Raw genomic sequence first — 17,354 nt, 5'->3', positions numbered from 1 at the left:
TGAAGAACAAAGCTTCCTCCCTGCTTACTAATGATCGCCCTCTGAAGACGGGGCGGACCGATGTCGCATCAGTTTTTCAACAAAAAGAAGACAACTTTTCCGAAGTACCGCATCGTCCACAGTAAAAAAACAGAAAAGCCAGCCAGACAAATATCCCCGTTCCTTGTTTCAACAGTTCTTCGATTCCTTGGGCCCTCAGTACAAAATCGCAAAGTTGGCTTGTGGTGACCTGCTCGACGTTACTCAAATATCAAAGCTTGGAAACCTTGAAACTTTTGGAGATATTCCTGTCTCTGTCACAACACACAGATCATTGAATACAGTACATGGTGTCATCTCAGACAATGACTTTCTACACCTAACAGAGGAAGAGATGCTTGAAGGATTTTCTCCGCAAAATGTAACCAACGTCTATAGAATTACAATCCGCAAAGACAGCAAAGAAATTCCAACAAAACACCTGGTCCTGACGTTTGCCTCTTGCACTCTACCCGAGTCAATCGAGGTAGGCTATGCAAAAATCTGCGTTCGCCCATATATACCCAACCCTAGACGCTGTTTCAAATGCCAGAAGTTCGGTCACTGCTCACAAAGCTGCTGCGGCCGTAACACCTGTGCTAAATGAGCCTCAAATGACCACCAATCAGACGACTGCGATGACGAGCCACGCTGTGCAAACTGCAAAGGCGACCACGCTGCTTATTCAAGGTCTTGTCCTGCCTGGAAGAAAGAAAAGGAAATAATTACAATAGAGACAAAAGACAATGCCACATTTATAGAGGCAAGAAGGCGTTATGCAATGTCACATGGCACTTTCTCCTTCACACGCCACACAAACTTCGCGGATGTGGTGCGCGGCGCACCACAGCGGCCTTCGGCACATGCCCAGCTCACAATAAGTGAGTTGGAGGCATAATTCGCACTCCTGGCAGATGCAGCGAAAGCTGCTATGCCACCCCCACAAACGGGCCCGCAAGGCTTCCCCCGTTCGGGAGAAGTCCACTACCCCCCTGCCCGTGGGTTCCCCGCAGAACTCCAGCGCCTCCACCGAGGCGATGGATACAACTCAAAGCTCGCAACGGCAGCGGGGCTCCCATGACTGGAAAAAAGAAAAAATCACGATAACAGGCCCTCAACAAGGAGGGACCTGATGTTCTGAGTACATCCCCTTAAAAATTTATAATGCCTTCTGGAGACCAATTTGGGACCTTTACTCAAAAATATTTTTAAAAAGTATAAAGTGTTTCGTCATGACCGTGAGCAGGCAAATTGGCTCTCTGGAGGCATTGCTTTTGTAGTTCAGAGCAGTGTTGCAACGCATGAAATCAAGCTCCAGACGAATTATGAAGCCGTTGTAGTCACTGTCATTAGCTTTAAAACAATTACCATATGAAGTGTATTTTCAACCACACCTCACAGTAACACTCCATGACCTAGAAGCACTTTTTAGTCGGCGACCAGAGCCATATCTGGTAGTTGGAGATTTTAATGCGCACTCCTCATTTTGGGGGAGCAGACAGACGGACACTAGAGGCTGGGTTTTAGAAGATTTTATTCTATGCGACGACGTTTGCCTGCTTAATACGGGCAAACCCACATACTGCACTCCGTCCTCAGGAAAGATGAGTTGCATAGACTTCTCTTTTAGCTCTCCATCCGTTTTTACCGATTTTAAGTGGGATGTTCTTGATAACCCACCCATCATTCGAACAAAACCATGCCGTTGGAAACTGCACTTAGTGGACTGGCCACTATTTCAAGAAAAGGCCTGTCTGGAGAAAATATTTTTGGTTTATCTTAGCATTGACGAAATAAATGAAATTTTTACAACATGTATCATTGCGGCTGCACGTCTGGCTATTCCGCAGTCATCAGGACTAGTACTCCAAAACCACAAGGTTTGGTATAACCAAGATTGCAGAGAAGCAAAAAAGAATCAAAACAAAGCCTGGGGAACTTTCTGAAGATACCCCACACACAACGACCTCATAAATTTAAAAAAGGCAAGAGCAGAAGCACGACATATCTATCGCAATGCTGAAAAAACTTCGTGGAAAAACTACGTATCATCCATAAATAGTTCAGTTACACCAAAACAAATGTGGGAACAAGGCCGCAAACTTAATGGCAGCTTTTCTCCTTTCACAATTCTTTTTCTAATATCTCTGGATAGACAAACTTTAGCGAACAGGCCAACAAACTAGGCTAACACTTCTCCAAAGTTTCGAGCTCCTTACACTACACACAATTATTTTTAAAGTACAAGAACACAACTGAAAAACGACTGCCGACCAGTGGCAGTGCAAATGAACATTACAATAAATTAATTACACTACAAGAAATCCGTTCTGTACTTTCGGCCGGCGAACTGACAGCACCAGGCCCAGATGAAATTCATTATGAAATGCTTGCACACCTCTCCACAGATGCTGTAGAAGCTCTTCTGCGATTCTTCAATAAAATATGGCAGTCTGGAAAAATGCCAAAGGCGTGGAAAAACGCCATAGTTGTGCCTTTTCTGAAATATGAAAAACCACCAACTTCGGCTGGTAGTTACAGGCCAATAGCACTTTAGAGTTGTCTTGCTAAATGTTTTTAAAGTGTGCTAAATATTAGGTTAATGTTCATCCTTGAATAGCGCAAAAGTCTTGATATATGAACTCACTATGGCAAATAAGTCCATGTATTCTGTACATGTTGAGGACCTTCAAATTTCATGCACATCTTCCAGTTTATGAACATGTGAAAGACAGGTACAACTTACACTGAACAAACTAGCGACTTGGGCAGACCAAAATGGATTTTTCTCTCCACAAAAAACAGTTGCCGTCCTTTTCTCAGTTAAAAGAGGCTTGCAGATTGATCCCACCCTGCACTTGAATGAAACTGTTCTACAAGTAAAACGAGCATAAATTCCTAGGTATAACTTTTGACATAAAGCTCACATTCCTACTCCACATAAACACCCTCAAAAAGAAAGCTTCCCGATCGCTGAATATACTGAAGATACTCTCACGGAAACACTCGGGGTCCGATAGGTTATGCTTTTTACAGATCTACCGCTCCGTAGCACGGTCCACTTTGGACTATGGATGCATTGTGTATGGGTCTGCAAGACCATCATAACTAAAAAAACTGGATCCTATACAAAACCTGGATCACCAGTTTATCAACTGGTGCATACAGAACATCCCCCATAAACAGTCTATATGTCGAAACAAATCAACCATCTCTTGCAAACAGAAAAGCAATGCTTACCTGTGCATTTAGTAGAAAGACGACTGACGCCAACCAGGTTAATTTTCGAAAAACGCGCCGTTTCGGGACCGGCTCGGTCCCTTCTTCAAGGTGTGACTATAGGCGAGGCGCAGCTTGGCTTTTTAAGCCCTTGTGTTGAATACCTCCAGGTCAATGGCCGCAAACCATGGATGTAAGACGAAGGAAGTGTCCCCAGGGGGTGAATAATATTCCTTCGTGTCTGTTGTATGTGCCACGACTCCAGCAGAAGCCTCCTGCGCTGGTTAGCTTCGGTCTCCAGTAGAATAGTGCTGTCAAAGTCAATTCGGTGGTCACATTCCTCGCAGTGTTCGGCCACTGCGCTGCGCTGACGGTTCATTTGTCGGACGTCCGCTTTGTGTTGCCTCATTCTTTCGGCGAAATTCTTCGTTTCTCCCACGTACGAGGCCCGGCAGACTGAGCAGGGAATCTTGTATACAACCCCTTGGGCCCTTTCTTTTGGGTGACAGTCTTTCGGGCTGGGGAGTAAGCATCCGATTGTGGTAGCCGGTTTGTGCGTTGTTAGCACCCCTTCTTTGCCGAGAATTCGAGCCAGCGTCTCGCTCACGCCTTTCACGTATGGTATGCAAGCACGTTTCCGGTTCTGGCATCTGCTTGCAGAAGGAATAGAGCTGTTTTTGTTTTTTCTTTTTTGCTTTTTGCTGACGCTTCGGATGAATGAACTGGGGTACCCATTTTTCTGGAGATCGGAGACTACTCGGTTCTCGGTTCTTTTTTCTTCATGTGAAGAACATATGGTATCGGCTCTCTTCAATAAAGATGTAATCGCAGATGCCTTTTGGGGAGTGGGATGATTCGAATTGAAATGGAGGTACCGTCCCGTGTGGGTTGGTTTTCTGTATACCGAGAACCGCAATCCATTGTCGTGCCTTGTGACTAGAACGTCGAGAAAAGGCAGACTGCCCTGCTGCTCACGTTCAACTGTAAATTGTATGGCCGGTTCAGTTGAATTTAGATGGATTAGGAGGTTTTCTACTTCTGACGTTTTCACCACACAAAAGCAGTTGTTTACATATCGAAGGAACAACTTTGGCTTGGGATTGAAGGTGGCAAGCGACCGGCTTTCGATGTCTTCAATGGTTAAATTAGCCATTGTGACCGATATCGATGCCCCCATCGGAACTGCCATGGTCCAGTCAAGGCATGCATGAGATTCCACAAATACACTTGTATTGGGAAGATGTTCGCCCTGACAGCTCAACATCGATTAGACCAGGGGCCTGAAACTCTTGTTGAGAAAATTGTTTCCCACTGGCCATAAGCTGGAAAATAAAGAGGTGGGGGGTCATTCACAATGGGTTTTTGGAGGGGGGGGGTTGTGTGAAGAACTTGCATTTTGCTGTGTGTAAAATAAATTGCCAAGACCTTGTCAAGAAGAGGCTTTCGTTTTTAATTGCGGGAATCGCCTTTTCAGCTCTAAGTGTGCTGCTGGCTTCAGGTGCGCTCGGCAGCGATAAGGGATGTAATATCTGGCATTAGATCTTGTGCGGAGTTAATTCGCGTGGTGGCTTCGAGGTGGTCATCCATCATCATTGGAATAGAGTATATTTGTTCATTTTCAATAAAGAGGAAGGGCTCGTACAAGCATGTGCTCCCGAACATGGCAAGATCCTTTTCGCTTGGTGCCATAGAGTTGGGAAAATTAAAATTGTCTTGTATATAAAAAGCGGAACTCTCGGGCACATGCATCTAATGTGGTGCTTGTTTGGAGTTCAGTAAGCTCCATTTACAACTTGGGCTCAACATTGTCTGCTCTCACAGTCTGGAGAGGCTGTAGATGTCTTGAAGCCAAATTTTGAATTCTTCCTCAATATTGCGAAGCAAATATGCAAAAACATCGGAAGATTCTTGGGCATTGTGTCCTAGTGTCTTGAGAGGTTGAAAGTCATCCAGCTTATTTGCTTTAATGTGGTGTTGGCAGAGTTGTAATTTGGCCTGAAATGCAAACACCCTCGCTTATTTTCATTATATTTGTTTCCTATGACATTTTACGTTCCAGATGTTCAGGTGATCACATATGTCTGAGAAATGGAAGGGAACGAAGCCACTTCTCAATTGACAGGTCAGCAATTGGCTCAGTTTTCTCCTTCAGGAAGCTGACGATTTCTTCCTTGAGGTCCAAAAATCTAGTAATTTTCCACACCTCAACCAGCACACATCTGTGTGGTGTGGGATCTTATCGTTGCTTTCTTCCTCTTGTAACAGAGAGGCAAACAGACTGTAGTCGAGCGCTATTGAAGGAATGACATTCATTATGTCGTACACAATGTTCATGATAGATTTTATGTTCAATGTCTAGCTACATTGTGCTTCTTTCTGCAAGATGCACCACGAACTTTGAGAGATTCCGAGCCCTTCAAGCTTTGTTCGCAAACGTCTTACAAGACCGCTCCTGCTTCGAGCATTGATGGAGCACTGCGGTTGCCACACACCGTTTGCTTCTAACGCAAGCCGGTCCATCCAACTCCTTCAAGCACCGAAATGATGTCTGCCCCTGTGATGGTGCCTTCCATCAGGACAATGCCCTGTAGTTCTGTCTCGGTGAGATCTTTGCCTACATGCCTAATGAACATGTCACACTGGGCATTATCCGTAATATTGGTGCTTTCGTCAATGGCTTGGAAGCCATGACATTGGTTCATTAAGGCATTATTTTCAATGTTGTGGTCTGTTTCAGTAATTCTCTCCATAACCATATTTGATGACAGGCTTATCTTTTTTTAGTTCCTAATTCATGCTGGGACAGATAGCACCTGTGGCTTCAAGCATGCAGTTTTTCACAAATAATCCTTCAGTGTAAGGTTTTGCAGTTAGATGGGAAATTATGAAGCTTCCTCTCAGTTTCTTCCACTGTTTTGGTAGGCTTTTGGAATTCCTGTTTTCTGAGTGACTTCTTTCCAGGTATTTCATTGTATTTGTAATGAGATGGAACATGAAGTCGCAACATTGTATTTCTTTGGCAGACAGTCTGATTGCAGATCAAACAGCCTTGTCCCGCGACTCTATGAAAAAAAATTGTTCAGTTTCGCTCAGCTAAGCATGGTTATGCAAGCGAAAGGGTTTGGGTGCTGTAGTTTAACCCAGGCTAGGCTCATAAAGACGAACTCATTTTGCATTGTTTAGCATCTTATTTTGTTTTGAGTTGAGTTGAGTTTAATGGCGCATAAGCGACTAAGGCTATCATGCGCCAAGCTCAAGGTATAAGAAATTGTTTTCTGTATAATTTTACAAAGGTATAAAAAATATATGGGTGTAGAATGCCTAAAAGGTAATACCCTTCTGCCCAGTATTGAGAGCAAAACAGGATATTAAAGGTTTCAAAGGAGGCTGGTTACCCTCATCAGCCGTCCTTGGCTGGGCAAGGACTGGAGGCCCCCAACCAATCAAGATAAAAACCTCAGCCCTTTTCTCAGAATGCAAAAGTGGCTGAGGTGCATCAGGCAAAGTACTGGGTCATGTTTTACATATCTTTAAGAACACCAGCTTCTGTTAAAAATCTAAAAACACAGGACATGTCCACAATTGCATTTTCACCTAAAATTAGTGATGGATGAAAAGGGATGCGTTGGTTACAAAACGGAGAGAAGCACTTTTTCCGTAGCTTTTCTAGTTTAGAACATGAAATTAAAATGTGACTGACTGTAAGTTCGTCTCCACATGTACAAACTGGTTTGTCTTCTTTTGTTAGCAGGAAGTTGTGAGTAATGTGTGTGTGGCCTATAAGGAGGTGACAGCTAATGACTTCGTTGAAACGTTTCTGATGCACACATGACTTCCATTCACCGAGCACTGGTTTTATTAAGTGTAGCTTGTTATTTAATTCGCTGTCCCAGGAGGACTGCCAAATTTTCCTTGCCTTACATTGTAGTAATTTCATACAATCTTTATAGGGCACATTTGCATTCTTTATTAGCTTGCCACAAGCTTGAGCAGCACACAAATCTGCTCTTTCATTGCCCTTTATGCCGACATGACTTGGTACCCAACAGAGTCTAATGTTTTGTCCTTTTGCTATGGCTGTTGTAATGTTGTGTATAAGGTCTCCAAGCAGCGGAGTTATTGCATTTCTGGAATGAATGGCTGTAAGCACACTTAGCGAGTCTGAGTAAATAATACTGTTGGTGAGGTTCTCATTTACTATTTTTTCTATGGCTACACAGATAGCGTAACATTCCGCAGTGAAAATTGAAGCACACTTGGAAGTCTTACTATTTTGTACCAATTCCCGTGTACCGCTGCACTTCCAACGTAAGTGTCTGTTTTGGAACCGTCGGTAAAAAGGCTGCGTAATTACTGTATTTTTCTTCAAGTGTGAGGAATTCTTGTATGATATGTTCTTGCGGGATTTGTTTTTTACGGAAGCCTGTAAGAGTGAGATCACAGATCTCCGGAAAGTTGTACCATGGCGGAAGTGAACCTCGTCTTCGAGAAATGCTTGGCAATATGTCTAGTACGCCAAGGTTCTGACATGTCTTCGAAACGTAAGAGCAGTGGACGGGTAGCTTGCGGTTTATTGTTAAAGAGTACTCTGGATGGGCACTCTGTAGCGATGGGGTAACAGATATGTTTGTGTAGTGAACAAATTTTTAGAATGTACGAGCATGTGAGCATGGCTCTTCTGTCTGTAAGTGACGGCTCGTTGGTTTCAACATAAAGACTGCTTATAGGTGACGTCCTGTAAGCACCAGTTGAAAGGCGTAAACCTGAATTGTGCACTGGGTCGAGTCGTTTCAAATAAGATGGTCTTGCTGAACCATATACTATACTGCCATAGTCTAAGCAGGATCGTACCACAGAGCGGTAAATTTTTAGGAGGCTTGCCGTGTCAGAACCCAAGTGTTTATATGAAAGGACTTTGAGTATATTCAGTGATTGGGAAGTTTTCTTTTTTAATGCATTAATATGAGGCAGGAAAGTGAGTTTTTTGTCAAATGTTATACCTAAAAATTTGGGCTCATTTTTTACGGGCAACTCGGTGTCGTTCAGATGTAGGGTCGGATCCGCCTGTAATCCTCGTTTTAATCAGAACAGAATTGCCACTGATTTTTGTGGGGAAAACCGGAAACCATTTTTATCTGGCCATGCTGCTAGTTTATTTATTGTCAATTGTAGTTGTCTTTCACATGTCGATACACTGGAGGATGTGCAAGCTATTTGAAGGTCGTCTACATAGACCGAGTGCATAACGGACCTTGGGATTATTTTCGTAAGAAAGTTCATTTTCACAACAAAGAGAGTTGTGCTTAAAATGCAGCCCTGAGGTACTCCGTTTTCCTGAATGAAATTTCTCGAAAGGGTTGTACCCAGGCGGACATGAAATGAACGATTAGATACGAAGTCTTTTAGGCAGTTCAACACTCTTCCTCGGATGCCAAGCTCGGCAAGGTCTTGAAGAATCCCGAACCACCAGGCCGTCTCGAATGCCCTTTCTAAATCGAAAAATACAGCGAGACAGTGTTGCTTAATTATGAATGAAAGCTTCTCGAACAGTATTTTCAAGACGGACCAGGTGATCTGTTGTGCAGCATCCCTTTTTAAAACCACACTGATGGGCATCAAGAAGTTCACAGGATTCAAGAAAAAACGTTAATCTTATATTAAGGACACTTTCAAAAGTTTTTGAGAGGCAACGAGTCAGGGCTATGGGTCTGTAACTACTAGGGGAGGTTGGGGGTTTTTCAGGTTTAAGGAACGGTACAATAATAGCTTTTTTCCAGGCTTCGGGTATTTTCCCTGATACCCATACTTTGTTAAAGAATCTTAAAAGTGTCTCTACAGCAGGCTTGGAAAGATGGGCAAGCATTTTATAATGTATTTGGTCGGGTCCTAGAGCAGTTTTCTTACCGGCAGACAGTACAGTGCTGATTTCTTGGAGTGTAATAAGAGTATTATATTTTGCATTAGTACCTACAGCGAAGTGCTCCCCCAGTATGTCTGCCTGTTCCTCTAAACTCGTTTGCGTGCCGGGTGTTGTGAGAAGAGAAATTGTGAAAGGTGAGTAGCGGCCATTTATTTTCGAACTTGCTCCCACATTTTTTTTGATGTGGTTGAGCTGTTTATAGAAGAGACGTAAGTTTGCCATGATGTTTTCTCGGCCTTGCGCCGGATACGCCTCGCATGTGCTCTCGCCTTTTTGAAAAAGATAAGGTTCTCATGAGTTGGGTATCTGCGAAAGACTCCCCAGGCTTTATTCTGTAGTTTTTTTGCCTCCTTGCATTCTCGTGTGTACCAAATTTTGTGGTTTTGGCACACCACTCCTGTGGATTTAGGAATTGATACATGTGCAGCAGGAATGCATGTTGCGAACATTTCATTTATGTCATCTATGCTGTGGTTTTCTAAAATTATATCCTGTAAACTTGCTTTTTCTTCAAACAATGCCCAATCAGCTAAATGTAGTGTCCAGCGCTGCGGTTTTGTTGGAATAATTATTGGCGAGGATGAGAGACCTATTAAAACAGGGAGATGATCGCTTCCATATGGATTGTCTAAAACACTCCAGTTAAAATCGCTAAAAACAGACGGTGAACAAAAAGACAAATCTAAAACACTCATTCTTCCTGAGGATCGGGAACAGTATGTGGGTTTACCCGAGTTCAGCAAACAGACATTAGTGGATAGAATAAAATCCTCGATGAGCTGCCCTCTAGCGTCCGTTTTCTCGCTTCCCCAAAAACGAGAATGTGCATTAAAATCGCCAACTACCAGGTATGGCTCTGGTAGCTGATTTAAAAGGCCCTCTAAGTCAAGGAGTGTTAATTTCAACTGTGGCTCAATATATGCAGAGCACACTGTAATCGTTTTATGTGCAAGCAGAGTGGCTGCTACTGCCTCAAGTATTGTTTTTAGTTTAAGCTCACTAGCCGGGACACCGTTTTTGATTATAATTGCCACACCTCCTGACAGCCTGCTCGCCTGTTCTCGGTCGCGGCGAAAAACAGCATAATTCTTAAGAAAATTATTGTTTTGAGGCCCTAAATTTGTCTCTTGTAGACATAACGCAACAGGAGCATGTGCTCCTAGAAGATCTTTTATGTCACTGTAGTTATTCATAAGTCCTCTACAGTTTCATTGCATTATGAAAGCCATCTTAATTTTGTTTTCCTATGTAGTTAAAACTAGATCAAGTTATTTGTGGCCCTTTGATTCGGGGTCTGTCTTTTTTTGACCGATCCAGAGAGCTCTGCCGACCACCCGACGTGGATGGCACGGGGCTGCCCTGGGTCGTGTCCATCGCCTCTGCAGAGGCGCTGGACGACCGTGCGGAGGGCACGTGGACATTAGAGTTGGACCTCGACCTGTGGGAGGAGGTCTTGGGGGCCACGGACACGGGGGTCTGCGATCGAGGCCTCTTTTTGGGTTGGCGGGGTAGTGTTACCTACTCCACCTGGGGGCGCGGATGGCCCCACCACAGGCTCACTGCGAGTGGCCTGGGCAGGTGCCGAAGCCTGTTGTGGTGCGCCGCGCCCACGCACCACATCGGCAAAGTTGGTTTTGGCTGTGAAGGAGAATGTGCTTGTTTGTGTGCATCGCCTTCTTGCTTATTTGAACGAAATGTTTTCAGTAGTTTTGAGTGTAATTATTGCCTTTTCTTTCTTCAAGGACGGACACGCCCTGGAGTATGCAGCATGGTCTCCCTCACAGTTTGCGCAGCGTGGGGCGCCGTCGCAGTCATCAGAAGAGTGATCTTTTGAAGCACATTTTGCGCAAGTTTTACGACCGCGGCAACTCCCTGAGCCGTGGCCGAACCTTTGACAGTTAAACCATCGTCGAGCGTTAGGAATGTATGGCCTCAGATTTATTTTTAGATAACCCACTTCAATTGAGTCTGGGAGAGTACTATGTGCAAATGTCAAGACTATGTGCTTTGTTGGTATTTCTTTGCCTTCTTTTCTTATTTTTATCCTGTGGACATCAACAACGTTTTGTTCAGCAAGCCCTTCTTTGATTTCTTGTTCAGTGAGGTCCAGAAAATCATTCTCTGAAATTACACCCAAGACTGTATTGAGGAATCGGTGGTCAGATATGGATACAGGGATGTCACCCATGAACACAATGTTGGAAAGTTTTGAGTGTTGGATGCTATCTCGGAGTTCCAGTAAGCTATCTCCACTGGCCATTTCTGTAACTTTGTAGCCAAAGCCCAAGGCACTCGTCAAACATTTTTCTACGATGAATGGGGAGATTATTCTAACAGATTTCTCACTTTGCTCACTATGAATCACATGAAACTTAGGAAAACTTTGTTTCTTTTTTGTCATGAAATTTTGAGTTACCTCGGTCCACCCTCTCTTGTGAGGGCGATCAGTTGCTGAGAGAAGGTTTGCCATATGATAAGTGTGTTTTTCGGCTACGGTGCCAGCCACCCACCATGGAGCCCAACTTGGGGACGGGACAGGAACTTGCAAACAAGTCCTACCCTCGCCAGCTGTACACCCCAACTATAACCCAATATGACGCAACTCAGGGTGGTTGGCCACACAAGGTTAACCCTCGCCGCCAGGAAAAAGGGAAGAAACTAGAAGTGAGTAGGAGACAGGAGAGTTGTGAGAAAGGGGTAGGAAAAGTGAAAGATAGAGGGGAGGATAGGAAAAGGCGACTGCTGATTTCCCCCGGTCGGGTCAGGCCGGAGGTGCCGTCTACAGGAAGCTGGGGCCAAAGTGGTGTGTTGCCTCCGCCGAGGGGCCTTAAAGGTCCAAACGCTCAGCATCGGCTCAACCACCAGGATCCCCTTTTCCCCGGACACGGCGATGCCACGTGCGGCTAGACGCGGGTGCTCGGGTCCGTGGTGATGCACTGTTCACCATCATTCCTTGTGGGGATGTCCCTGCGGATGCTCGGGAACCCGCGGTGTCGCCACTCACCGACGCCTGCAAGCTGCAGACGCCCCCCTGCGGGGGTCTTATTTTGTTTTAATCCTGATCGTTTTGTCTTACAGACGCGGCAGTGCATGAAAGTCGGTTCTCTGTAGAACGCAGGTGCACTTTAATGCGTTTTAATGGCACCCTGGTTGTACGCCCGCCGTGTAGAGCTCCGGCAGATGTGCGTTGTGCGGAGAGGAGAAAAGGAGGCATCCCAGGTGTGCTGCCTACTCCCTCCATGACGTCACTCATCTTGACCGAGTGGAGCGGGAAAACGTCTGCTCGCGTCGCATGCGCAGGGCATATTTTTTTTTTAAGCGAAAACTTTTCTGGCCGCGAACTTGCGATTTCGCCGTGGCGGTGCTCCGAGGAGGCACATGACTTCACAACGCGCGCCTCGCCACGGATCCGAACCGGTCTCGCCGGGCCGGCGGCGGCTCGAACACTCGGCGCGAACTAGAGATGCTCCATTGAGTCTCTGCCACTGCGTTCAGAGTGTGCCGAAGCCGTACGTCGAACGCGTCGGCTGTCAAGCGCAGTTGGAGTATGGAGGGTCTCGCATTGGCCGACGTGACGTCGCTGTGCAGCGCGCGCGTTACACCGGAGTTTAAACGCGCCTTAACAGATCCTGCGCTTAGCAGCTAACCAACGCATTCGGCGGCGGCATCTATGGGAGCCACTGAGCCCCCCCCCCCCCCCACACACACACTTACTGAATAAAAAATAAACCTGTGTCGAGGCTCGGAATCGAACCAGGGCCTTTGGCGTTTGAGGCGGAGACGCTGCCACGACGGCTCAAGCTTTAACCATGAATAAAGGCACCTCTAGTGAATGCACTCTTCCGATGCAGAAGTCGCCGCGCTTTCGCTACGTATATCCTGGCCTAACAGAGCTTGGCCATGCATCAGCATTTTTTTAAAGGAAATGGCGCAGTGTCTGTCTCACATATCGGCGGACACCTGAACCGCACCGTAAGAGAAGGGATAAAGGGGAGTGAAGGAAGAAAGAGGTGCCGTGGTGGAGTGCTCCATAATAATTTCGTCCACCTGGGGATCTGTAAGGTGCACTGACATCGCGCAGCACACGGGCGCCTTAGCGTTTCGCCTCCATCGAAACGCAACCGCCGCGGTCTGGTTCGAACCCGGGAACTCCGGATGAATAGCCGAGCGCCCTAGCCACTTAGCCACCGCGGCGGGCAGACATGAAAGTGGGTTCTGCATAGAACGCAGGTGCACTTTAATGCGTTAAACGGAACGCTGGTTGTGTTCGATGCAACGCCCGCCGTAGAGAGCTCCGGCAGATATGCGCTCTGTTGCGGAGAGGAGGAAAGGGGGTATCCCAGGTGTGCGGCCTACTCCCTCCGTGACGTCACACATCTTGACCGATAGGAGCGGGCCTGTGCACGCAGGACGTGATGCTCCGACTGAAACATGACATAATCGACTCGTGTTCTAGAAACGCCAAAGTAATTCTCGGCCTAGACTTGACAAAGGCTTTTGATAATGTCAGACACGAAGAAATCCTCCGCGGTCTCCATGAAATCTTTTCCTTTCCCCAAAAACCATTTATTATTATTATTATTATTATTAAATTGAGGTAGGCGCGTGAACATACGATTACAGCGAGGATTTTCTGTCAGACAGAACTGCCGGCATGAAGTTCCAAGACATTGAATCTCCCACACACTGAAGTTAGGGAGCAGGGGCACGCCGCAGGGCTCGGTTCTCTCCCCATTCCTCTTCAACGTGGCGATGAGGAGCCTCCATAGAGAAACATACTTGCGTAATTATATTTCTTTATGAAGCCTCCCCGTAGCTCTGAGGAGCATAGAGGGGCTGAATTTCAGTATGTGTGCAGATGGCATCAACCTCCCCAGCAAACAAAGTACCTCCCCAGGAGCGCCCAGAAAGGATGGAATGTCCCTGTCCCAGTACAACATGTATCGAACATTTCCAGGCCGTAGAGGCAGGACATAGAAACACAAGCAAAAGGGAAGTGCGCCCACTAATGTCCTAGAAATGTTTTTTTTGATGGTGTTAAGCAGAAATAAAAAAAAATAGCATTTTGGTCCCAGAAACGTAACTGGGAGAACGTTTTTGGGACCAATGCTTTTCAACAAAAAATACAAATTGACTCCTCCCTCCCTTTTTTCTCTCCCTCGCGCCAAAAGCTACGGGGAGAGAAGGTTTTGCGCTTGCACTCGCCGTTTTGAGAGATCAGACAGTTTTGTTCGAACAGCCGAAGGAAGCGCAGTTCACCCCGCATCTCTCTCGTGGGCCGTCGGCTCCATGCTGCGGGCAGGCAGGCGACGGCGGTCTGCCTTTTCATCGCATCGCCGGGAGCGGCGGTCACCAACGTGCCCGTCTTCAATAGTGTTTCCAACTTCTGCACGGTGCGGCGTTCCCTGCAGGCATCTCCAACTGCCAGCAGTCCTCGTTGCGCCGCTGTCTAGCAGAGGCACAGTAATGGGCCTCCCGTCGCTCGCCCGGCTTCCTCGCTGGACGGAAGCCATCTTGCGCAGCCCCTAGCCGCTCGCGCGCAAGCCCCAGCGCGCAGCAGCTCTTGCTCTCATCACTAGGCTGTCGTGAACTTCGTAGCTGCGGATTCATGGCAGCTTTCCCGCGCACCTCGGCGTGCCCACATAATTCCTTTTGGAACTGGTGCAGCGGCGCGCGGCGCATCGCAAATGTTTTGCGCAGCTTCACGGCCCTACACCATAATGGCGCTCTTACAGGCGTCGTTCGCGGCAGCGGATTTCAAGGCAATGGGCGACTCCTAGCGCGCACTCTGCATCCCTCAGCGCCTCCGACGACTGTCGCGTGTTGTTGGTAGCAGCGTAGCCGTCCACTGCGGTCATAGGCGGGAGAGATCTTCGGAAGCCCACTAGACTCTTGCTGCGAGTGCCCATGAATTAACCTGCTCTACCTGCATTGCCGTCCTGTCGCAGCGGTATAGTTTGTGTTGTGTTTGCGTCGCTGACTCCCATCCCACCCCCACCGGATTACTTGTGCATTGATCACCCTGATCTCGCCTCCCACGCCGTATTGATGCAGCACGCGTGGTCTCGCCTCCCACGCCGTATTGTGCAGCACGCGTGGTCTGCTGTACCATGGGTGCGGCGAGCCAGGGCTCCTACCTCAAGACGTCCCCCCTTTCCATTCGGCTCCAAGCACTCTTATCTCCACACTTAGTCACAAAAATAAAACTGTGGTGTAACGAGGATGTAACGCGTACGTTTGAGCGTTCGCAGTGCCGTGAGAAGGCGCAGGACAGAAGGCTACGTTGAACTCATATATATAGTTGCAGCATTTTATTTCATACCCGGGTTTCTATTGGCAACGTCGTCAAGGTATGTGGTTTATGCTCGTTTTTTTATTTTCGCCTCGTAGAATTAATTTTTTTTCCTGTTTTGATAACAGGCTCAAGATTACTCCGAGGCTCGTGTGAGAGGCAAAGCGAAATTGAGGTTTCACCTTGCAGAATATCCGTAACCTGAAACCGCGTATCTGTATCGTACGCCCATATCGTCTTTTCTCTTGGCACCCAGTTTGCTCTTTACATGCGTTTGGTTTTGCGTGTGCATATATGCTTTTGTACCCTTTAGAATGTTTGCTTAAGGTGCATCAACTTTCAACCTGTATTATGTTTTTATTGCTCCATTTTTTTTAGATTTCTCAGAGGCAGAGAAAATTTTAGACATTATTGTATGCTGGTGTCGTAGTGCTCCGTACATTGTGGGTTAAATGGTGCATACATATGCGTATTCTGTTTGTATTCATTTAAATGCAAAGATCACATCTAATAAACTGAGATTACATCTGTATTGCGCTGCGATTTCCTGTTATATGGGCGGGATCGGGCGACTTTTGAATTCATATTTCCTTTGTGTGTAAAATTCTAGCACATTTCATGTTCGTGTGGCGGGAGCAGCGCAGCACGAAACAGAAGAGAGAGGCGGGAATCAACGCTTACTAACAACCAGATTTTTAATCCATGTTCGATCGAATATATACATCCCGCTCGTGAAATAAGGACAGGACAGAAGCATTAAAATGCATAAGATGTACACGTGGTAAAAGATTAGGACAACGCACGCAGAGAATCAATTTCGCTGTCACGAAACGCTATCGAAAGTATGCTGACGCATATACGTCCCTCCTTTGCCCGATGTTGAAGGCTTCTTCAATCTCCCTGCTGGTCCGCTGATTAAAATACGACGGGATGACCATTGTGTTGATAAGCTGCGGAGCGAATTCATGCTATCTGCAATGTTTTGTTAATTCACTGCTGATGGCACCCTTTAGGGATATTTTGTGCTCTCGAAGCCATTCATTCAAACAGTACCCTATTTGACCGATGTAGGTGCGTCCGCATGACAGAGGTATTTCCTAAACCCCGCTTTTCACACATTCCACATGTTTTTTCAGGTGCTTTTTCTTGCATTGATTTTTTTCTTTGCTCGCTGTTGGCTCGTTATTGGCCGCAAACTCGCGATTTCGCTGTGGTGGTACTCCATCGAGGCACGTGACGTCACAACGCGCCTTGCCGCGGAAGGTTACTGTGCTTCTCGCGCTCGCCGCGCCATCTGGCATGACATCACACCGCGCCTCTCGCCGCCGCCGCCGCCATTTGGTAGGAGAGAGAGAGAGAGAGAAAAACTTTATTGTCCATTTGGTAGGACGTGACACCGCGTTCCTCGTCGTTGCGCTCGCCTCCGCTCGCTTCGACAGCTGCGTCGCATGCGTGGTAAGATGTCACAGGATTGAAAAAGAGAGCTGGCGTGCGCCGCAACCGCAGTTGAGGCGACAGTATGGACGGCGACAATTCTGATAAGCTGGAGGAGGCCTGGAATCGACAGCAGAACGATATGAAGAGGAAACGAATCGCCCAGGAAACAGACGAACAGCGCGCCGAACGACAGGCTAAACGCCGCCGTGAATATGCCGCCGCGAGACAGGCACGTTTAACGTCCGGTGTCTCGACCGCTAGCAACAGCGACAGCAGCCGGAGGAGAGACCTGAGTCCTGCTTCACTGAAGACGGCCCGTGATGAACGGTGGAATGCGACCAAGAGACCTCAGCGGCGGGCTCAAGAAACCGAAGAACAACGTGCCGCTGAGCCTAGAGAATAGGCGTAAGAGTGACGCGGCCCCTTCAATCCTTGGATAGCCTCGGTGCTGAAATCAAACATGGACCT

At 46.9% G+C, this 17,354-nt stretch overlaps 1 protein-coding gene across 1 annotated transcript; it reads right to left on the bottom strand.

Moving 5' to 3' along the window:
* Nucleotides 1–1,066: 1,066 nt before the first annotated feature.
* LOC144112963 (uncharacterized) lies at nt 1,067–4,414 on the bottom strand. The gene is made up of 2 exons (XM_077645810.1): nt 3,944–4,414; nt 1,067–1,099 (listed from the first exon to the last, which is right to left on the bottom strand). The coding sequence occupies exons 1-2, from the start codon at nt 4,412–4,414 to the stop codon at nt 1,067–1,069; spliced, it is 504 nt and encodes a 167-aa protein (XP_077501936.1).
* Nucleotides 4,415–17,354: the final 12,940 nt, after the last annotated feature.

Source organism: Amblyomma americanum, chromosome 1 (assembly GCF_052857255.1).
Source record: "Amblyomma americanum isolate KBUSLIRL-KWMA chromosome 1, ASM5285725v1, whole genome shotgun sequence".
Classification (NCBI taxonomy): domain Eukaryota; kingdom Metazoa; phylum Arthropoda; class Arachnida; order Ixodida; family Ixodidae; genus Amblyomma; species Amblyomma americanum.
Note: the sequence above shows the minus strand (reverse complement) of the source record. Positions and strands in the feature narration are given on the sequence as shown.

Coding starts and splice junctions, on each gene's coding strand:
- LOC144112963 (XM_077645810.1), bottom strand. CDS start 4,414: ATGGGGGCATCGATATCGGTCACAATGGCTAATTTAACCATTGAAGAC. Junction 1,100..3,943: donor CCAGTTCATTCATCCGAAGC/GTCAGCAAAAAG, acceptor TCTTTTTTCCAG/TCATGGGAGCCCCGCTGCCG.